General features: G+C 38.9%; 3 protein-coding genes across 4 annotated transcripts in view; 1 reads left to right on the top strand and 2 right to left on the bottom strand.

Moving 5' to 3' along the window:
* The window catches only part of pcsk5a (proprotein convertase subtilisin/kexin type 5a), a 32,534-nt gene extending 30,055 nt beyond the window's left edge, over nt 1-2,479 (top strand). The window contains exons 36-37 of the mRNA XM_042395658.1: nt 58-277; nt 1,627-2,479. Coding sequence (XP_042251592.1) covers nt 58-277; nt 1,627-2,096 — 690 coding nt within the window. The 3' untranslated portion in view covers nt 2,097-2,479. The remainder of the gene's footprint in view (nt 1-57; nt 278-1,626) is intronic.
* A 268-nt stretch (nt 2,480-2,747) lies between these two features.
* On the bottom strand, nt 2,748-13,242 carry prune2 (prune homolog 2 with BCH domain). Of its 2 annotated transcripts, none has more exons than XM_042395659.1 (11): nt 13,070-13,242; nt 11,279-11,345; nt 11,001-11,201; nt 10,636-10,812; nt 8,261-8,363; nt 5,238-5,369; nt 5,007-5,093; nt 4,689-4,787; nt 4,534-4,572; nt 4,023-4,073; nt 2,748-3,899 (listed from the first exon to the last, which is right to left on the bottom strand). In XM_042395659.1, the coding sequence occupies exons 2-11, from the start codon at nt 11,331-11,333 to the stop codon at nt 3,866-3,868; spliced, it is 978 nt and encodes a 325-aa protein (XP_042251593.1). In that variant the 5' UTR covers nt 11,334-11,345; nt 13,070-13,242; the 3' UTR covers nt 2,748-3,865. The 2 variants fall into 2 exon arrangements, with proteins under 2 accessions (XP_042251593.1, XP_042251594.1); XM_042395660.1 differs by having other exon boundaries at nt 2,748-3,896.
* An 837-nt stretch (nt 13,243-14,079) lies between these two features.
* LOC121885316 (guanine nucleotide-binding protein subunit alpha-14-like) lies at nt 14,080-21,472 on the bottom strand. Its single transcript, XM_042394669.1, has 8 exons — nt 20,841-21,472; nt 20,623-20,757; nt 17,663-17,847; nt 16,753-16,907; nt 16,387-16,515; nt 15,488-15,617; nt 15,154-15,307; nt 14,080-14,912 (listed from the first exon to the last, which is right to left on the bottom strand). Exons 1-8 carry the CDS (start codon nt 20,893-20,895, stop codon nt 14,722-14,724), a joined length of 1,134 nt encoding a protein of 377 aa, XP_042250603.1. The 5' UTR covers nt 20,896-21,472; the 3' UTR covers nt 14,080-14,721.
* Between the last annotated feature and the right edge of the window lie 1,156 nt (nt 21,473-22,628).

Below are 22,628 nucleotides of genomic sequence, written 5' to 3'. Positions count from 1 at the left end.
TGATGTGTGGGTGTGTGGTCTTTTCAGTCTCAGTCATTCTCTCCTGCTACTGATCAGGGTTCAGGCCATACATGTGAAGACTGTGACAGCTCCTGTCTGGAGTGTCAGGGTCCCGGTCCAGCCAACTGCACCACGTGTCCTGCTCAGGCCATCTTAGAAGCTGGAGGGCGCTGTCTGCTTTGTTGCCGTCATGAGGAGGAGGAGGAGGAGGAGGAGGAAGAGGAGGAGGAGGCCTCATCACAGCAGCAGGACTGTTGTAACTGCACTGAGACCCGAGGTAGGCCGTAGGTCTGTCTTGCCTTTTGTGTATCAATGAAAATGGAGGAAAACTCAGAAAAAAAAATCATAAAAACACTGACAATCAGTTTACTTTTATCATCTTTTCTGTCTGAACAGAGGAATAATCTGTAGATGAAACTTGTCTGTGTTGAATTAATCGGTTGATTATATTTACAATAAACCGATTGGTTGCTTAGTTCATAAAATATCCAAAAACTGTGAAAAATGCCCATCATAATTTCCCAGAGCCCAAAGTGACATTCGCTCTGACCATCAGTCACAAAAGCCCCAAAATATTCAATTCACAGTGATAGAAAACAGAAAAGTAACTATTTTTCACATTTGAGAACGTAGGACCAGTGAATTTTTGGCATTTCTCTTTGAAAAATGCCTTTTATCAGTTACCAAAATTGTTTCTTAAAAGGGTATTTTTAAAAAATAATGGTCAAATTGAAGCTACTAAGGCCAAGATACTCTGACTTTTAGTCCCTCTAAAAAAATATTTAAAAGTTTATCTAAAGATAATTTGAAGCTTCAGCAGTCAAATAAAGATATGTAAATCTAGAAATATAGGTTTAGTCAAATGAAGTGGATATCTTTCACAGTTACAGTCTTTTTAGTCCAGATGAAATGGTAGTTTGAGAGTATCTAACCTCTGTATAGTGACGTATTTGAGTGAAACAGGATAGACAGATGGGATAAAATGGTGCCAGGAATTTGATTTGATTGTTTAAAAGTGTCGTAATGAACCTTAGCTCTGTGCTGCTAAAAGTTGAAGATTGATTGATGGGTGGAAGTCATGATATTATCGGTTGAAATTGGTCGTTTTAAACCTACGTAAGCACGTCATATTTTCTCTTACAGGAAGAAAATATGATTGGATTTTGATATAGGAATACAAAGAAATTGATTTTTTTTGTATTTTTTGGTATATATTGTTACATAGGTGCACAATATAAGCAGGGATATGATCTACAAGGATTAAAAAGACATTTTACATTTCATCTAGGCTTTGAAATTCCCTCTTTGTGTTTCCTCGGACAGTGTTTCCCTGTTCAGCTGCAGTGCAAAAATACAGAATTTGGCACTAAAGAAGACTGTAACATTGAAAGATACTGACTTGATTTGAGACATTTGGACAACTGAAGCTTCATATTAGCTTCAAATAAACTTTTAAATAAATTTTTGCACAAGGAGGGTTGTGGATTTTGTCCCCCATCACTGAATGTGCATTATGAAGGGATCTCTTAATGGCCAGTATGAACAGGAGGAATGAGAAAAACATGTGTCAATAGACCATACAGTAGCTAGTACATCTGTGCTTTCATGTCTTTGTGGCATTGCTAGGAGAGTGCGTCCTCAGCACCAACTTGGCATTCAGGAACGAGGAGGAAGAGGAGGCCAGAGGAAACCTGGCAGTCTTCATCATCGCCTGCATTCTGCTGGTGCTGGGTCTGGTGGCAGTCATCTTCCTCATCAAACACTCCCGCTCCAAGAGAGCGCCCCCAGACATCACCCCCCGTGGCTACGAGAAGCTGGGCTCCGGCGGGGGATATGGCGGCTACAGCTCTGCTTCCTCTGCATCTTACAGCGGCCGCGCCAGCTCCTCCGGCGGTCGCTTCCAGGAGGCTCAGCTAGTTGACATCAGTGAACGCCGCTCAGGGAGTAAGGATGATGATGACGATGATGATGAAGATGAGGATATTGTTTACATGGGCCAGGACGGCACTGTGTACAGGAAGTTCCGGTACGGACAGCTGGGGGAGGACAACGAGGACGAGTTGGAGTATGACGATGAGAGCTATACTTTCCGGTGAAGCAGAAGAATTCCTCTCTTCCTTTCTCTTCTGGATCCTTCTCTCTCTCTCTCTCATTCCTCCCTCTGTGCTGTTTATCTCCTCCTGCCCTGAGGGACAGACCCATTTATCCTTCACTGAATATGAGTTGAACCAAATGAGACATGAGAAGCTATTTATAATGAGCTGAATTTTACAACAGCTATCCATTCACAAAACGAAATGTGCTGCGGAAAAATCCACGTTGTTCAATATTCTTAAGGACTTTTTACATAATTATTCTTGATTTTCTAGGCTTTGTTTGGAGTATTAGGACTTCTCATATATATCATATAATTTATCATGGGTATTTACTAGTTTTGACAGTTTCATTAATCATATTATTCATATTTTTAATTGTTGTGGTGTTTAAAATGTGATTAATCTTTGTATTTCTTCTTTTGCTTTTCTATATTCCAATGTGTTTGCTCTGAATTTGAATTTGAAAATGTGTTGTTATTCTGTTCAAATAAAGTCTTGAAAAAATATTGCATTAGAAAAGAGTAATTCATGACTTCACAAGGCCGAAGCCTGCTGATTTGTAATTTAGCAGCAAAGTAATTAAACTCCTGTTTGAAACCAAATAATAAATCAGACACAATGACTGAAAACAACTTTGAGACTTCAGTCGCTTTTTATTGAATTACTAGACAGTGATCCATAATTTCTTTGCGCATCCTCAATACACCATAGTAGAAGAGTCATGGGTGAGAGGACCATCACTTATCTATGAGGATACATGCACTGATGCACACATACATGCGTGTGGAGACACACACACACACACACACACACACACACACAGACACACACACACACATACATACACACACAGAGAAGATAATTGTGCTTTACAGAGATCCCATCTTTGTTTTTGTCTGAGGTTACTTCCTGATGATTTAGGAGAAGCTGAAGAGATAATTCCTGGTTTATGTATCTGACAGAAATTAACAAAACACACACACACACACACACACACACACACACACACACACACAGTCACACACACACATATTTGCAGAACATGGCTAAAAGGACATGCTCTCACAATGCACGGATAACTTAATTTCATATTTAACTTATTCCTCCTTGGTTTCATATTGACCTTATAAAGCTAAAATATCTATTTTATAAGCTTATTCCCCAGTTTTGGAACAAATATTAAGACAAAGGATTGGATTGTTGAACTGCAATAGTTGGTCATCACCTATGGAACAAGGTTTTTTTTGGGCACACCTGGTTCTTTCATCGTAGACTGCTGACACACATGTCGCCTCCTTATCTGAAATACTGAGACTGTGTAACCGGTAAAGGGTGATATTATTGCTTCACTGCTTCTCATGCACACAACTACGACACTATAGACTCTACAAATGGATTTGCGCAGTGCACTGTCTGGTGTGTAATTGCATTTCCTACCCTACCCGTGAACAATGATGCTACTCTGTAGGTGCTGTCAAGCATCACACTTGACTATATAGTAGAGTGGATTGCAGGTGTAAAGGTACAGTAGATGCTACAGCAGCAGTAAAGAATGAGATCTAACTCTGAATGTTCACGTGTACTATTGTAAGTTGTGTTTTCATATTAAACTCCAGTGTCTACTTGACAAACACTGACACACATACACACACAAAAACACACATACATTTGCTTTACAAGCCTTTTTCCTCCGCTTCCCAGCTTCACCCATACACTACAACAGTGAATTCTGAACATTGAGGTGACCCATCCATTTAGGATGTTTGGGTTTAAGAGCTGCTGGCACCGGCTTTGTCTGGTCTGCTGGGAAGACGAAAGAACAAAACAGAGACATTAAAAGCGGGTGTGTTTATGTATGGCTGACAGACTGCTGACACAAGGCCATTTCTCTTCCATGTGTGAACTTAGACGTCTTAGAGGACTTACTCTGTTCTGCCTGCTGCTGTTGGCTCCGGTCCGTACAGAAAACTATTCACTCTTGAATGAAAAAGGAAAAAAAATAGAGTGGTTGTCAGAGCAGCATTTATTGTTCGGAGGTGTTGAAATGCACTGGTATGTTGAGAATTTGAAGACATGCAACTTATGATTCAGTGCACAATTAATCAGCCAGAGCTTAGTGTGTGAATTCTGCAGCATAGTTCCTACATTTATTATCAGTATAATAGATCACTCTGCAATGAGGACTGGCTCATTTATATTACTGTAATGATAAATGAGATGAAAGCAATGCATTTAGCATCTTTAGCAACTTTTTTCTGTCTCCTCCCTGTAATTGCAAGCATAGCCAAATCCAATTGGTCCTCATCCAGCAGAAGAGTCCCTGTGATCTAAAAGCGAGCCATCTGATAAATGAGCGCTCCAGCCAAGGATAAAACTGAGGCAGGGGCCACTGCCTCCACAGAGGGAAGTAATGAGAAGCAGGAGAGTCTATGCTTACTTTGAGTTCTCTGCGGCTTCCTTCAGTTCCTTGTCAAGTCTAGGGGTGAGAGTTCAAAATGACAAGATGAATATAAAGTCATTTAAAAGGCAACTCAGACTTGGAGGAGGTGGAAGCAGGGTAGTGTTGGGGGGTGCAGGGTTAGAGGGACTCACCTAACAATGCACTCTGGGATCTGGATGCAATCCATGGGGATGAGTTCTTGCAGCTCATCCAGACTGCTCACATACTTTATCTTGCTGCTGAACTTGGCGCTGTGACAAAAGCAACAAGTTCAACAGGCACAGGTGTAAACACAGGCACACACACACAAGAAAAGCAAAGTGAAAGTAACCCACTTTAAAGGAACACAAACACAATCTGGGTGTGCTTTTTTTTGTTTTTAAAAACTTGTAGAAAAAGTGAAACTGCAGCATTTTAACCCAGTTATAGTTGGTGAACAAGCACATTAAAAAGTGGGATATGATTTTTACCTGATGAAGGGCTTGGTGATGGCTAGAACCGTCCTGATGAACCATGATGGATGAAGAATAATGAAGGATTTCAAATTCTTCCTGAGCCTGAAGACAAGACGTCATACGTTAGGTGTGTTTGTGTCCTGGTCGGAGTTCACTTTCATTCAGGAGAGCTACAAATTTACCGTGATATATCTCTCACGAAATCATAATGCAGTCACATAACAGGTGTAACTGAACAGGACATACCTTCTGTCAATCATCTGATAGCACTTCTTCAGCCAACCAAGGCCTGGCATTCTTCTGTGGGGAGTGGCTCCATTCAGGTACACGATCATGTAGTCCTCTGCTACCATCAGCTCCAGCGTGCTGATTACATATCTGAAGAAACACACACACACACACACACACACATACACACACAGTCGTGTTTCCATCACTCAAGAAGACATTAAAATGACTTAAGTTCATTTCCTTGAGACTTACCCTAACCTTTACCTTAAACCAAGTCTTCACTCAAAAATGTAATGATTTACATTATGGGGACTTGCTTTTTGTCCCCAAAAGTCTCCACAATGTGAGGATGTAAACAGATTTATGTCCTCATTAGGAATACCTGGTGCACACACACACACACATAAACAAAGTGAAAACCTGGGAAGATTTTTTTCTGGAGTAACCTAAGTGAGTGACTGATTGACAGAGTGTGATTGTATTTTGCCCCCAAATTATATGTTTTCACTTCTTTCATTCGCTACTGACATTAGGTTATGTTACGTCTGATTGTGATGGGCAGGCCTGCTTTGACCATCTTGCACTGGGGCCCAGCGCTGAATTTCTCATTAAAAACTAAGCCAAAAATTCATATGACATCAAAACTAAAAGTTCATTCTACATCACTAGAACTAGAACAACTTATGCCTCTTGCAAAAAAAATCTCACTAATTGGCAAAATTCATAATACCAAGAGAGAAAAAGCACTGTCACTAAAATAAAGACTATAACATTACAAATGTCAAAATGCAGGTACAACAAACATACATACTGCAAGTCATACCCTGAATTTAAAAACACCAGCAGAAGTTTTGAAATGTTTCTCCTCTCTGAAGTTTGCTATGAGAAATTCGTACAAATGTTGCTTCTTGGATGATCCGTTTAAGCTTTGAATTTCTCTTTTTCTCCATCTCTCCATCTGTCTCAGCAGCTCAATCAAACTTCTACCTCTCTAAAAATCCAATTCTCTGATTCTAACTCAAAGAAACAGTTCTCTGCATCTCATTTCTCTCCTCAACACCCCACCTTCTCTCCGTCTTCTCAGTCAGCAGGGAACTTCTTTTCTCAACTTCTTTGAAAATAAAGTTGACAATATCTGTGTCTCTGTTTCCGCAGTTAGTCCTTCCAGTTTCCTCAATAACTCCTTTAACTTCAGTGACTTTTGGCTCAGTCTGACTCTCCTCCTGATCCAATGTCATTCTCAAGCTTACAAATCAACACCGCTGATCCACTCGGTTTCGTGACTATTGTGATCATCTCCCACTGACATCAAACTGCATACCGTCCACCGCCCAGCTTTACTCCTCCTCGCAAAGATTCAGACCTCAAGCCATCTGGCATCAGAAGCTGCAGACACTATGGTTTACCTCCTTTCATTTCTATCCAAAACTCTTGGATATGCCAGCTTTCTCAATATCTTTCACAGAACAGCCTGTGGGATCCCAACCACACTGTCCAACCATGAAATGCAACTGTGCCAGCACTACAGTTGAGACATGGGGAGTCTTAGGAAACAGGCTAGACGATCGCTATATCAAGAGTTTTCTTTGCGCAGAAGGCCGTGGCTAATTAAGGAATTCAGCAGCGTCTTTGACTCGCTAAATGTATTTTTAGAATAAAAGGAATCTTTTAAATAACCTCTTAATTTGTTTTGCATCAGGTTATCAGACTAAATACCTCAATATCGATATTGCGACAATATTTTAGGGATGACTATAAGTGCTTTCGCAGAATATTTACACAATGAGATTTTTGATAAACAATCATCAGTAATGTGGATATTATGACTAATTGGTTAAAGGAAAATAATAGAACAGCTAGAGCAGTCTGGTAAGTTCAGATAAATTACATTATTTTACTGTAATGCAGCCTTTAAAACCAGGAAAAGACAACACTTATGCCATATCATGATATTATGATATCCAAAATCTAAGACAATATCGCGATATCGATATTATATAGATATATTACCCAGCTCCACGCTGAGATGTGTCAACTGCAGGTTGAGTTTACAGCAGTGGTAGGCAAATAGTAGTTTGTGGGCAAAATTTGGCCCACAAGGCTCATATTAATACCAATGAATACCTCATAGCATGTAATAAACTTACACAACGAATAAACACAAGTACATATTATAAAGTTTGCATTAAATGAAGCAGACCATTGTTAACTGTGTGTGGATGAGCTATTAGTTATATTTCTCAGGAATGTTCATGTTTATAAAGTAAATGGAATAATGACATCTGCCTCAGATAGAACCCTAAAACTTACATACATACATACATAAATACACATACTATTAATTAAAAGTAATCTACAGACAAAAAACATCTAAAAAACATATTGGCCTGTGTTTTCACTGTACCTATACAACGTCACCCCTCCCATAAAAACAGTGCTGAAACAAACTGGCCCATAGTTGAACCTAAATCTACCAGTGGCTCTGTGTAGATGTACTTATCACATCCATGCTTTTAGTTAACATGCTGATGTTTAGCAGGTATGTTTACCAAGTTCACCATCTTAGTTTAACGTGTTAGTGTGCTAATATTTGCTAATTAGCACTAAACACAAAATAGCTGATGGGAGTGTCAGTTTTGCAGGTATTTGGATGTAGATGAAACATTTAGTTATCATCAGAGATTATAATTCATCCTGAGGGGAATATAAATGTTTATCAGAAATTTCATAACAATCCATCCAATTGTGGTGCAGATTCTCAAATCATCCTCTGCGCACCATGAATGTCTGTAAGACTGTAAAACTTCATTGCAATCTGTTCAATATTTTTTAAGATATTTCAGTCTGGACCAACCAACTGGCCTCTAGTTTGCCTAAAAAGCCAGTGAACACTGCAAGAGCAATAACTGTAACATTACGTTTATAAAGAAATTGAAACAGAATTGATTATTGAATATTAGTGATAGCCTAATGCGTACTGAAAAAGTAAATTGATTTGTTGTGTGTGCAGTTTTTGTTAGCCGATGCAGAATACTCACAGGAAGAGATTCTCCATTATTTCATGGTAGTCCTCTCTGTCACTGTCTGGCAGGAAACAGGCAGCAAACACTATGATGGCATTCACTCCGTTGGCATAGTAGCCTTGATAAAAAAAACACATAAAAATAAAAGTAATAATTCAACTTGACCTTGTTCCATTGTTGGTGAGATCTTGGCCTTAATTAGCGTAGTTTTCATAATTTGATTGCTCTCTTATTTTCCTCTTTTTTATTCTATTTATCTGTCAATCTGTCTCTTTTGTCAGACTGTCTCTCTGTCCTGTTTCTTCTCACTACTTTTCAGATTAATGTAATTTCCCCTTTATTCACCAACCCATTCATCTCTAGATTTGGTGTCACTCAGACAGAGGGTCTTTTATCTAAATGACAGAGCTTGTGATTGTATTGACTTTTCAGTGACAGACTATGTGTTTCCACGGGACGACTGAGGGAAGAAAATGCCCAAACTGCTATGGTTAGCGGTGCGATTTCCACCTGTAACGCTGGTTATAAGGCTCCACAGAGAGAAGAAGAGAAGAATGCGGGCCTCTACCTGTGAAACCAAAGCTACAGATGAGTGACAAATGAAAAGATAAACCATCATAAACTGTTTTGTAATGGGTTGAGTTACCACGAGACTCCAGATTAGCGTCACCGCTGCCTAATCTTTGCCCCAAATCTCTGGAACTCTACTGGAGGAATGACAACCATTCTTTCAAAATATGTTACCTCATTTCGGTGGTTTGATGATGGCAGCGGAGAGAGCTCTGTCTAACGTGTTCGATGGGGTTGAAATCAGGTCACCGCAAAGGTTACAGCAAATCATTTATATCATCTACATACTCAAACCATTCAGTGACCCCTTCATTCCTTAAACGGAAGCATCTGAATCAATTTTCCACTTATCTATTCTGGTTTTTCTTTTAACGTATCATCTGTCTGTCTGCTTGTAGTGAGTTGTTTTGTATCGCAGCAGCCACCCTTCATTAAACACTCAGGGTATATTATTTTGAAGTGGCCTTTGACAATTTTCCACCTGAATCCTATTGCTCTAATGTGCAAAGGACGTGTGGAAATGAGACATAAAAAATTTCCACTGTGCTTTGTTTGTGGATTTCCCTTCCTGACAGCTACCGGATGATGTAAAACCATCATCAGTTGGCTTCATCTACAGCCTGAACAGTATTTCCTCATTTTTGGTTGGCCCGCCTCCATGGTTAGATGAGGCATCATTGTGCAATCTCAATAGCTCAGAAGTGGCTGTCAGCTCAAAAACAATAGATGATTGTTATACGGTACACAAGAGATCATGACTTTTAAACACTAATATGTTGTTATTTCTGGAATCAGATATTCAGGCCGAGTGAAACCCGAAACCGAAGAATGTGGGTTCCAACTGTAAACACCTCCATAGTAGTTCTTCTCAATAGATGTTGTCAGTTTCAGACATTTTTGAGTTTGATTGTTTACTAAGTTCGACAGTCAAGGCTTAAAACAAACAAGGATCATGCTTTTACTATTTTAGCTCCAACGCTGTGGAACAAACTCTCCCTCAGTATCAGATCAGCTGCCTCAGTTTTAAAAAGCTATTACAAACCCACCTGTACACACTAGCATTTGCGTAACCTTTTTAGTGTCTACATCAATGGTTTTATATTGTCTCTTTGTTGACCACTCCTTCAAATCCTTGTTTTTATTGTATTTTCTGTGTATGTTATTCATTTAAATTTAGTTTTATTTCTCCATATTCTCTATTTCTATGTTGAAATATGTATGCTGAAATTGCACATATATTTAATGGTGTTGTATGTTGAAAAGCATCTTGTATCTCAGGTTTTAAAAGGCGTTATAAAAATACTTACTTACTTTTGTATGTCTGTATCTTTGTGCCAGCAGCACTGACATGTGATTAATACCTACGGGCCAGATCCCAGCTGTCCCAGAGCTCAGAATTTGCCATGAATACTACTATATACTATAGTATTGTAGGACAGGTATTAAAGGATAGGTTCCTATGTTTTTCATGTCTATCTTAAAACAATGACTCGGCTAAACTTTCAATTCAATTTGGATTTTGTACCTCATTTCATCAGAATCGCAACAGGAAGTGATTTCTTCATAGCGCGCATGAGCAGGAGGAACTATTACAGCAACCAAAAACAGTTTCTTTTATATATGGGGATGTGAGTGTTGTTTTAAGAGAGACTTGAAAAAATGTGAACCTATCCTTTACTGGACAGAGAGAATTAAAAATGGCATTTCTTTAGCCAATACTGGGTATATCTGAAAAATATTTGCATTTGTAAATATTCATAATGATCAAGATGAACATAAAATCCATATTTATGATGGTGATGTGGTTCTTTAATAGTTACCTCCATGAGAGATGACTCTCATGTAAGGCTCAATGATCTTCATGTTGATGCGATGCTCCTGTTCCCCAATGATGACTGTCCTCCATAGCTTGCTGTCCTGACGCTCCTCCTCAGCGCTGTATGTCGGGATTGGATTGTACGGCTCACTTGTCCCACTCCTACTGGCTGCATTGGGGTCTGAAATGAAAAAAGACCAAATACTAATTTGTAGTCAGCCTAGGTGGTTTGGAGGATTACAACCCAAACCAAATAACATCAACTACAATCTCTCTGTGATAAAAAAGGCACCTCTTGCCTTCTTTAGGATCATGATGATTCAGGATTACAGGGGTTCAAACTGACTGTTTGTATTCTGAATGACCAACCTTCCCAGTCCATTTCATGGTCTGTGTAGTCGAGATAATCCCCTTCATCTGGAGTGTCGAGGTCGTCGACGTTAATGTCAAGATCATCTGGCGTTTCCCCCAAATCATCCTCACTCTGGTCCAGTGACAGGCTGATACGAGGGGCAGATAGCTTTTTTCTTTGGGTGGGACCTCCTTGTAGGGGTAGAGAGGTAGGAGGGACTGCCAAAAAAAGACACAATATTAAAAATACATATGTGCTCTGAATCAGAGCAATGGTTGACCGTACTCACACTTACCTGGTCTGCCTTCGCCCCCCTCAGGATTCATTTTACTCTCTGACACCAGGTGCATCCACAGGAGGACCTATGAGAGGATAATTACAGTTAGTCATTATGGATTCGTATTACACGACAACAAACGTGGAGAGTACTCAGACTATAGTAAATCCATCCACCGTGATTACGCTACATCTAGTGATTTGCAAACAAGAGCATTAATCTGATTTTAGAGCAAGGTAGGCCCGCTGTTAGTATAGATGTGAGGTTGATGTATTTTTCTTCACTAAAATTCAAAAGAAATACTATACTTTTCATTCCCCTACATTTATTTGACAGATTTGGTTACTAGTTATGTTACAGATTAAGATTTTAAATACAAAACATATAATAACTTCATAAAATATGATGCACTGTTACAGATTAAGCTACCCAACAGTATATAAAACAGTTAAACATTAGTCCCACTATGACCAATGTTACATGTTAATGCATCAGCAATAATAATCCAGTAGTATTATATTACAGTACATTTTACTAATAATATATACTTTTACTTAAGTGACATTTTGAATGCATGACTTTTAATGGAGTATTTATTTTTACATTGAATTATTGCTACTTTTACTTAAGTAAAGGATCTAAATACGTCTTCCACCACTGAAAACTACTTCCTTAACTTCTCTACAAGAAAAATAGTAAATAAATAAAAGTAGTCAGTCTACTGTTGTAATTCAGAAATACTATGGTGCTATCCATATGATTTTTTATATAGTCAATAAAACCTGATAATTCTCCCATTTGATCTTTTAATTTTTTGTGCATCTACACAGAACCAGAACTGAAAACCAGACAAACCTGCGAATATAATGTTGCTGACCAGAAAAAGACAAAAAATGTTGTCAGTGACTCCACAAACAACAACAGACTGTGGACTACAAAGCATAAGTAAAAGAAGCACCCAAACACCAACACGTGTGAACACATGGTGTATTGATTTTACTTGTCTTAACGGATAGATTTCCATCTCATCTCAGAGCAGGGGGGAGTAAAGACGAGAGTGGTAAGGTGGTAGGGGAGAAAGGAGGGGGAGGGATGAGGGAAATGGGAACAATTTTGAGGTTAAAGGTCATCTTCCACTGTGAATAATCCTTCTATTTAAATTGGAGCAGGGGGATGCTGAGAGGTGGTAGGAGGGGGGGGAGGAACAGGACTTGTTACATCATGACAAGCTCTCTCCCCTCCTCGCTGCCTTCTTCTATTGCAAATCGAATGCTTGCACGCTCGCCTGAGCACAGATTGGTCTGAGATGCAAATTCACAGTGAGTCACGTTTGCTCATACGTATGAAAAAGAAATATCCTTGTTCCTCCTCTGTAGAGTCTGCCTGGAACAAGGAAAATGTGTTTGCATTAGCAACTGTAACAGAAAAAAACACTGAACGGTTGATTCTGGTACAGTGGAGATGACATGTCATACCGATGATTCACAGGAAGGCGTACGTGTGCATGCACGCCCACTTACATACACACACACACACACACACACACACACACACACACACAGATTAACAAACTCTTCCATTGCAGAAAAACAAAAGCAGCATCAGCTGTTATGTGCAGCCTCCATGGAGGATGCTGAGCTGCTTCAAATCCACTTCCACAGCACAGCACAGGACCACAGTGCTGATGACAGCAGCCCCTCCCTCCCTCCCCCTCTCTTCCTGTCTGCTGGCTGTGAGAAAAAAAAAGGAAAAGAACATATCCCTCTTTCTCCTCTTTTTATTTTCACAGAATAAAAACCATGTACTCACCACTGCTGGGGCACGGGAATCTCTGTCCTCCTGTGTCTCAGATCATGGATGTACTTCCAAGTTCTCTGTCTATTTCCTGCTCCCAGCCTCTCGATGGAGATGCTCAGCTTACAAACAGCTCACAGCTTCCACCATTTTGTAGTCACATGATCTGGGCCATTACCAAATAAGGGCGATCACCTGCTATAGCAGCTCTCTGCACAGCAGCTTCCTCAGGCAGTGCAACTGAATGGGGATGTAGGAGGGTGTGTTTGTGTGTCATTATTATCCTCAACTGGGGGGGATAAACTCTGTGTATATGTGTAGGCGCCGTTGTGTTATTGCTACCCAGGAGGAATGTGGGACTGCAATTAATGCCTGACAGTAGATTTGTTAGCCTGGCTGTGAAGCTATAAGATTTTATTAGCCCTTAGGGCGCAAAAAAGCAATAACAATCAGAAACGAGAACATTGTCAGCTTCATGCACTGATAATATTCACATGCTTTACCACATGCTGGTAGAAAAATAGTGACGGATCCAAAGCAAATATCTGATGCTTACCATTCTACTGTTTGCAAGCCAACTTCAAATGTGTCCTTTATACTCTACATTAGACCTGAACTTTTCAACCCTTAAACAAGCAAATGGTAACCACAAAGCTGATAAAATCAATAGTACCTAGACAGTCTCCACTTCCGTGTGGAAACCCCCATTGTTCTCTCTCACCGGTCAAACCTCATAGAATGGCTCTTTTCACCTACCACCATTGAGCTGCAACACTTGTACAGGAAGACAGAGACCAGCCAAGTCAGACCTTTGCACATTGCTGACTATTGTTTGATACAAAGGTTGTTACCACAGCATGCCAATAAGGATGACCACGCCTGGAGCTCAAAAATAGAATAGAGACGTTTAAAAAAAAAAAAAAAAAAAAAGATTTTAGTAGTTAATCAGTGCCATGCATCTATGGTCATATATCATTAGATGGATTATAAATTTCTGTATGGAGACCTCCGTTTTTTTCATATTCTTTAATGTTAAAATAGAGCTCTGTAAGTGACATGACAGATAAGGAACACAGCAGAACTCAGTTTGTCCAAAAAAACCCCACAATTTACATGTGACTCTAATATCTGTATTTTAAAGTTAGTTTAAAAAAAAATCTTGCTGTTGTTGTACATATTAACATAAATATAAACTAAGGCACTGTAGTTCCCTGCAGGCTACTCTTTTACTTCCTCCTCCCGGAGCTGTAAGGCAGGTTGGGTTGCATTCCTACTAGATAAAACTTTGTCAGACCAGTTTGATACCATTTACTGATTCTCTGTCAAACAGTAATGCCTTCCTGTAACAGTTCAGTGTAACAATTAACTGACAATGCAGTTTTCTCTCAGGTAGTGAAACAAAATGTGTTTGTTTTGTTTTTTTAACATTTCACGATGAACTGTATTGTTGCAAAAAAAATGGCACTTATTGTACTGTCTGCTACAGTACTGAGATAAATGTGCCTTACCTGACACTGCTGTCTGATTGCCTCTCTTTGATGTTTTTGAACCAGCTTCAACCAACAGCACATTACAGATAAAAAGTCCATAAAAGTGTCACAACATTTGACTGTAACCAGCTTTCTTGCCGCTAAATGTGAAAGTGTCACTTTGTCCAGTAACCTCGCCTATTCCAGGTTGAACTTTTCAAGGTTTTCTCTGAAGAGAGTATCTTTGACGGCTTTGAAGACAATCCGGATATTCTCCGTGTCCGTGGCACAGGTGAAGTGTGAGTAAAGGGGTTTATGGCGCCCGCTGTGTTGCTCCACATACATTTGCAAGATGAACTTTTTCGCAGGTTCGGCATCACATCGAGGCCCTGTGGGAGTAGCAAATCAAGATTTCAGACGCAACCATCATCACTGAAAGTTTCAAACAACTGTAATTTTGCAGCTCTTTTTTCGTTGCATTGTCGCAATTTCATACTCAGAATTCAGGCGCTCAAATTAAATGGCGGACAGTAAACATAGCACACTAAATAGTAAATTGGGATTGATTTCGGACACAGCAATAAATGCTGTGTTAATGAACAAACAGCAAAAGGAGATAGCATGCTTTACCAGTATACGCCGGGAAGTAGGCTGCCAAATGAGACTTCATGATTTTCTCCATCAGCAGGTCTGTTTTGTTGAGGAAGAGGATGGTGGAGGACTCTTGGAACCACGGGTATGAGAGAATGGTCTTGAACAAGGCGACGCTCTCTCTCAGTCGATTCTGAAGAAAGAGGGGCAGATAATCTTAGACATTCAAAAAGTGTCAACTGATCGGACAATGAAAAATGCATGGAAATAAATAAAGGCAGAATTTTGGACAGCAAATATTGACAAGAAACAAAAAATTAAGAATCAAATCATAATTTTGAAGCACAACAGACTGAGAGGCTTTTGAACTTACATCATTCTTACTCTCGTAAAGGACCTGATCGTACTCGCTGAGGGCCGCCAGGAATATGACAGAGGTGACATTCTCAAAACAGTGAATCCATTTCTTCCTCTCTGAACGCTGACCACCCACATCTACCATCCTAGAGACACATGACCATCAAGGTCAATGGAAGGAAAACATACAATTTCCTAGATTAGTAAAGGAATAATTTGGCATTTTGAGAAATATGCTAGAGATCGATACCACTCTCTCAGTCTGTCTGGTAAAAATGAAGGTAGAGCTTAGCTTTAGCTGAGTTTAGCATGGAATGGAAAGAGAAAGAAAGCAGAGAGAAACAGCTAGCCTGGCTCTGACTCTCTGTTCAGCATGTCTAAAGCTCACTTATTAACGTCATATCTCATTTGTTTAATCTATACAGAAAAGCAAAAATGACGAATTCTGGTTTTATGAGGGATACTGCATTTCTGTTTGTATTGAATTGAATTAACATGTCAAATACTGAGCTTTAGAGGTGCCGATAAGCTTCTTTCAGACTTCTTTTAGACAGAGCCAAGCTAGCTGTTTCCCTCTGTTCCCAGTCTTTATGCTAAGCTAATGGCCTCTAGCTTCATATTTCGACTACAAATTACAACCTCCTCATCTCACTCTGAAAGAAAGCAAATAACCATATTTCCCAAAATATCTATTTCTTTGACAGATGCACACTCTTAATGTGTTATAGCAACCAATAGCTTCACTAAATCCCCACATTTCCTCAGTTGAATTTCAAAAACCAAGAGGTAATTTGGGGAGCTTGGATTTGAAGTCACTGTGGAGTGTTATAACCAATTCATGTGCTATTTTAGCCAGAAAATCATTTTCAAATTTTACTTTCTTTCCCTGTCAGTTGATAAAGTACAACACCTTACCTGAAGATAACTTTTGAAAGGTCAAAGGGGTACTCTATGATGCCAGTGGTGGGGACCCTGACCCTCAAGATGTCCTGCAGAGTGGGGATGTAGTGGGGGTCTGTGATTCTGCCCAGATCACTAAAGTAACTGTAAAGTTAACAACAATGAAACCAGTTCAATATCCTGACACAAACCTGACTAGATAAAAAGGGAACATCATGCAGAAATTTAAACTCATTATGTGCATTTAGTTTTATTCATATGAATTCAAACTCTTGAATTTGAGCAGATGAGCGCATGATTAAGCATTGAAAAAGCTTTGGTTCTCGGGAGAAGCCTTGGGTTCATGCTAATGATTTCATCTGAGATATATAAAAGTCTTACTATTTGGCAGAGTCAGATAACTGGAATTCCCTCCTGCGATCGTAGCACCTTTGAACACCGTGGTCATTCCACACTCTCTTAATGGCTTCCACCTGCCAGGACTGCAAAGTGGACACCTGGTCTGCCTCCACTTGGCTCAGCTTCTCTGCGTGGCTCTGACACATACGAAACACCCACAGGGGATTATTATATTTGACTGACCTATAAACAGGCACGAGAGGATGAAAACTGCAACACAACTCTTTCTAGAACTAGATGGTTTTTTAGACACCAACAAAAAAATCTGAGGTGGTAAAAGAGGTTTACAGATGCTCATTTTTAGCCACAGTAGCTGCATGTCTCTGTGGATAGCAATGTTCACCACTTTGATCGAGACTGATGTCTATACTTCTGGATCAAATGCCATGAAATTAGGTACAGATAATCATGGTTCCCAGACGAACTATCCTAATGACTTGATCGCCTGACCTTTCCTCTAGCGCCACCACGAGGTTGACATTTATAATTGGATGGATTGTCATGAAATTTAGTGTACACATTCAGGTCCCTCTCAAGACTAATTGTAATGACTGTGGTGATCCATTAACCTTAAATTTAGCACCATCATCAGGTAAAAATCCAAAATGTGTCCAATACTTTGGTTTATAATCAAACACCTGCAAAACTATCAGCCTCAGCTGATTATTTGAAATTCAACTATAAATATAGCTATAAAAAATACTGTCTTTTGTGATATATTGTTATTTGATCTTTTTTTCAGCATGTTAACATTGTCATAGTGAGCATGCCTCATAGAACAGCTAACATGGCTGAAGACTCTTGAGTCTTGTTAAGCCTCAAGGGGTTTCAAATGCTATGTACAGGAGCACATAAGTATTGCCTTTTTTAAAAAATGTGTACAATTCCTCACAATGTTCTGGTCATCGATGTAATCAATCTGTAGAGTCTTCATGGCGTCGATCAGAGCTTGGATGGCTGTGACGATGTTCTGAAACACCAGCCGAGTGAAACCTTTCCTGTCAGCTTCACTGTATCCACTGCCATGGATGATCCTCATCTGTTTGATGAAAGTGCTCTTCCCACTTTCACCAGTCCCTAGGCAAATGAGATGAATAAGACGGAAGGATGAAAAATGAAATAAGATCAAAGCAATGCCAAAAATAGGACATCTGTGACATGCACAAAAAAAATCATCTGAACATCAATCAGTTGCAGCTAAACAGGATTTTGGCAACAAAACAACAACAAAAAGACTGCATTCTTAAGATCGCAAGAATATTTTCAAAAGTTAAAGTTTCACAGGTTTTAATAGTTTTTTTCCCTCATAAATGTATGTGTGAGTATGGGTGCATGTATGTGTGGTTTCTTATATGTGTGGAGGAAACACCTCCTCCTGTTAACACTCAGCTGCAACAGCATATCGATATAGGTATAACAGTATAGAAAGGCTATAGAAAATCCGCATAGTAAAAAAAATGTTACAGTGGACCCTCCTCAAGCAATAAAAAACAATATATATATTAAAAAAAGTATTTGTTATGTATTTAATCATGTTTTTTTTTCTCATAGTGCTGCCAAATACAAATGTGCTGCATAGATTGATCCATACAAGTCCATATGTCCATCAACAGCCATGTGTCCTTGAGACAAACACTGAACTGCTTCCTGCTCACTTGGTTGTAAATTATGCTCGATAAGAGTGTCAGCTGTGCACCTAAAATGCCTAAAAATGTTAACCATTAGACTGACCTTTGCAGGAGGTTATTGTTCTCCAAACAGGCTAACTCAAGTTGAAGTTTAAAGTAGTGCTGACCTTTAAAGCAAAGTCCTTCATGTCTAATGTATTGTTTCCAACATAACCAGCGTTCGAGCTTCTATAAATGGGCTGTGTTGGTAGTGCAGGAGGAAAAAACAGGAGTCATCTGAAGCTGTTATGAGCTATGTCAAAATGTCGCTCTGCACTGTATGATTCATTTATTCTCTTTTTATGTTCTGCACTTTGCATTTTTTTTTAACTTACCTGTCATCTGTGTATATTTTATTGACATAACATGGCATTTAAAATGAAAATTCTCATTAGAGACTCTGATGTTGAAGTCCTAACAAAGCTACAGCCTCAATGCATGTAGGTCATGTCTATGAAAGTGAGATGTTATGAAAAAATGCAGTCTACTTTGTTTTGAATGAGGAAATAAATGAGCTGAATGTTATCAAGAAGCTGACTCATCAGGGCTCCATCAACTATTTGAAGAATGCAAGCGTAACCTGTCCCTGCTTTAAAGGAACAGTACAGCCAAACACTCATACAAAAGCCTTGTTTTGTTTTTGTGTTTTTAAAGAGCGTCATTTATTCATCCAGATACTTTTCTTGTTATTTTCTGGGTGAGTCAGCTCACCTCAATACATTGGCACTCAAAGGCACTTGACTTCAGGAGAGCAAAAAATACACTCACGTCACTATCTTTCCAGAAATAATGACATTATTCACAATCTGCGAGCCTGAATGATGTCATTGAAAACTAATTTCTACCAAAAACCACCCATCGTCTAACTCTATACTCCTGATGAGTTTTTAGGGACGGCAATGTCGGTCTATCAGACGATTGGTAGGTTTACCACTGCGGCCCAGACTGAAACATCTCAAAAACCTTGGATGGATTGCCGTGAAATTTTGACGACCTTGTTCTACATGGAGGATGAAGTCTATCGATTTTGGTGATCCCCTGACTTTTCATCAAACACCACCCTCAGGTTGACATTTTTGGTTTTCAATGAAATGTCCCAACAGCTATTGCATGGATTGCCATGACATTCAGTACATACATTCATGTCCCTGTGTGGTTGAATAATCCAGTAATAAATACACATCTTGTTCAACTGTAACTTTGCAAATCATTATGGTCATAATTCATTAAAAATCTTAAAATAAATAAATGAAAATTCTACCGATATGCTTTTTTAACAATATCGGCATCTGCCACTAAAATCACAGACTATCTAAGGCTGGGTATCAGTACTCAATACCTTTAAAGTATCAACCCAGTACCAAGTAGTATTGAAACTTCTCCAGTCAAACAATACCTGCACTCGATCCTTTTTGTACCCAGATCTAGAAAACAATGACTATTTGTGTGGTTTTGCTCACAGCCAATCACCGCAAGTGTTCTTCAATTTAATGCAACGTGTGATTGGCCCACTACTACAGCATCTACAACCCATACAGTCTGTGGTGATAATACTTCATTGTACAGTTTTGTACAATTATTTAATCAATATTTTAATGATCTAAACACTTTCAAAATGTATTCGTGTAAAAAAATAACTTGGATGGGAGGAAGTGGTGGCATTTTAGGGAACTGAATGCTTCTATTCACATGATGGGTATCAAATGAAGAAGGAAAAAAAAGGTATCAAATTAAGTTCTCTATTGGTATCAGTATCACTTTAAGGGTACTGGTATTGGTACTGGTACTGTAATTTTTACCAGCACTAAGACTATCACAGGAAATTCTTAATTTACAGGAAAATGGGTAGTTTATATAATTTAGGGGAAAAAAATGTTAGTAATTATCTGAGTTAAACCCAGCTATGCTGGACCCTTAATAACACTGATTGTATCAAAATGTAGATAATTATTGCAGTTACATCCTGTTCTGTATGAAGTGAGTTTATAGCAACCTAATTAATTTTATAGCCAAAATTTAAATTGAGAATTTTGTAAAAGAATGTCTTAATGTGCAATTGGACATCCTGAGTGCCAGTTTTTGGTGTATCAGAGGGTGAACATGTGTTAGTTAATTATTTTCAAAACTTTTCAGTCGCGGCTCAGTGAACATATGTGGGAGTTAATTACCAAACTATGACACTCACCTAAAAGCAGCAGCTTCAGCTCCCGGTGAGATTCTCTTTTATCACGACGAAGTTGTCTCTCTATCTCTCTGTGTATCCTAAGCCTCTCATTTTCTTCAGCAGACAGGCAGCATTCCTCCATGGTCACACGTACACCTTTACAAGCTGTTTTCAGTTAAACTACGGCACAGCTGACGGGCATTAGTGAAATGAATGGATAATGATTTTTTTTTTCGGACCTTGCAGGGAAACTTCTGTCCCGGAACAGGTGGGCTGGCGACTTTCTGCAGTCATTCTTCCTCATGCAAGATCCAGTTCAGGTGCATTTCACATTCCTGGTGTGCAAGGGAGGCGGGCGGATGGGCAGGCTCTAACTGAGAGGCAGTGTGAGTTTATGTGGACAAATCATGTGTATCTGCTTACAGGTTTATACTCCCATGGGCCGCTGAATTTGAAACTCTTTCCTCACAATGAGGTAGAGTGCAGGAGGGTAAACATAATGGCGTGCAGCCAGCTTCAATGTACTACAACAGCTCTGTTTATAAAATTCTGTCTGGTATCAAGCAACTGTTTATACAGCCTAAGTTTTAAGCTTTTTTCTTTTAAAATACATAACATCTGAATATCAATGTTCTATGTACACAAGAAGTATGCTTAAGTAAACACGTTTAGGGGGTAATTAAATCATTACAGACTACAACTTTGATAGTATAAAACTAAATGTAAAATCTTGTGAGGGGCATCCTCGCCCACGAACTGGGGAAGATAACCCCCTGCCGGCGGAAGAAACTCCCTTGGGGCCATTTTGCCTCACGAGTCATTTTGATCTATACAAACTTGGTATTTATGCATAAGATTAACTTCATTTTCAAATTTTGACCGCTCATACTCATACAGCATACATTTTGAATAACACATACAGAAATTATTTAAGATTTGTTTTTAAAAATTATAACTTTATTATCATTGATATTTAAATTACTGACATAAATAATACTGTTACATAAAAAAGCATGCAAGTGTGAACAAATCATTAAAATGATGTGAATAACAGGATTATTTTTAATATTTTCAAATCAATAAAACAACTTTTAAAGGACCAGTGTGCAGAATTTAGTGGCATCGAGTGGGATGGACTTGGCAGGAATGGAATATAATATTCATAAGTATGTTTTAATTAGTGTATAATCACCTGAAAATAAGAATTTTTGTGTTTTCACTACCTTTAGAAGAGAATATCTACAAAGGGAGCGGGTCTCCTTCCACGGAGCCCACCATGTTGCCCCACCATCTTTCTACAGTAGCCCAGAATGGACAAACCAAACACTGGCTCTAGAGAGGGTCTTTTGCGTTTTTCATGAATTTCGCAGCTACTGAGGGATGAGGGGAGGGATATTCAGTTGGTTGCAATCTGCAACCTCACCACTAGATGCTACTAAACAAGCCAAAAAATAATAATTTCAAATCAGAGAAACAATTTGAAGGTGCAATATATAAGAATCTTACAAATGAATTGTTAACAGCTCCACCAAATAGTGATTTTTACCTCTAAACTTCTCACATGGTTTCATTTCAATTGTTCAAATGATCCAATATTTCAACAAAAATTAAGGATTAGAGAAAAATCCAAAAACTGAAAACAGTTTTGTGTTTTAGAACTTTGTTTTTTCCTCTTTCCTCTCCCATTAATCATCTCACCACCCCTCAAGTTTATCTGGTGACCCTTTGGAGGGGCCCAACCCCTAGGTTGGGAACCACTGGACTAAACTAGCTAAGTGTATATAAAGTAGTTCAAACTAGCTCCACCTCCAGCAGCTACAACAGTAACATGCTGCTCTAACACTGATGCTTCAGTATTAGTCATCAAATGATGTCACTTATAATAGTATATCAGCCAGAGTACTTTTCCTTTAATATTTTAAGTACATTTTGCTGTTAATACAGTACTTAAATACTTAACTTGAGTAGGATTTTTCATGCAGGACTTTTACTTGTTATGGAGTATTTTTACATTGCTTGGTACTTTT

The sequence above is a fragment of the Thunnus maccoyii genome, chromosome 19 (genome assembly GCF_910596095.1).
Source record: "Thunnus maccoyii chromosome 19, fThuMac1.1, whole genome shotgun sequence".
In the NCBI taxonomy this organism is placed as follows: Eukaryota; Metazoa; Chordata; class Actinopteri; order Scombriformes; family Scombridae; genus Thunnus; species Thunnus maccoyii.
Note: the sequence above shows the minus strand (reverse complement) of the source record. Positions and strands in the feature narration are given on the sequence as shown.

Coding starts and splice junctions, on each gene's coding strand:
- prune2 (XM_042395659.1), bottom strand. CDS start 11,333: ATGCACCTGGTGTCAGAGAGTAAAATGAATCCTGAGGGGGGCGAAGGC. Junction 5,370..8,260: donor ATAATGGAGAATCTCTTCCT/GTGAGTATTCTG, acceptor GTGTTTCTTCAG/ATATGTAATCAGCACGCTGG. Junction 3,900..4,022: donor ACAGCAGCAGGCAGAACAGA/GTAAGTCCTCTA, acceptor TCGTCTTCCCAG/CAGACCAGACAAAGCCGGTG.
- LOC121885316 (XM_042394669.1), bottom strand. CDS start 20,895: ATGACTGCAGAAAGTCGCCAGCCCACCTGTTCCGGGACAGAAGTTTCC. Junction 15,308..15,487: donor TTTACGAGAGTAAGAATGAT/GTAAGTTCAAAA, acceptor CTCTTTCTTCAG/AATCGACTGAGAGAGAGCGT. Junction 14,913..15,153: donor CTACTTCCCGGCGTATACTG/GTAAAGCATGCT, acceptor CTACTCCCACAG/GGCCTCGATGTGATGCCGAA.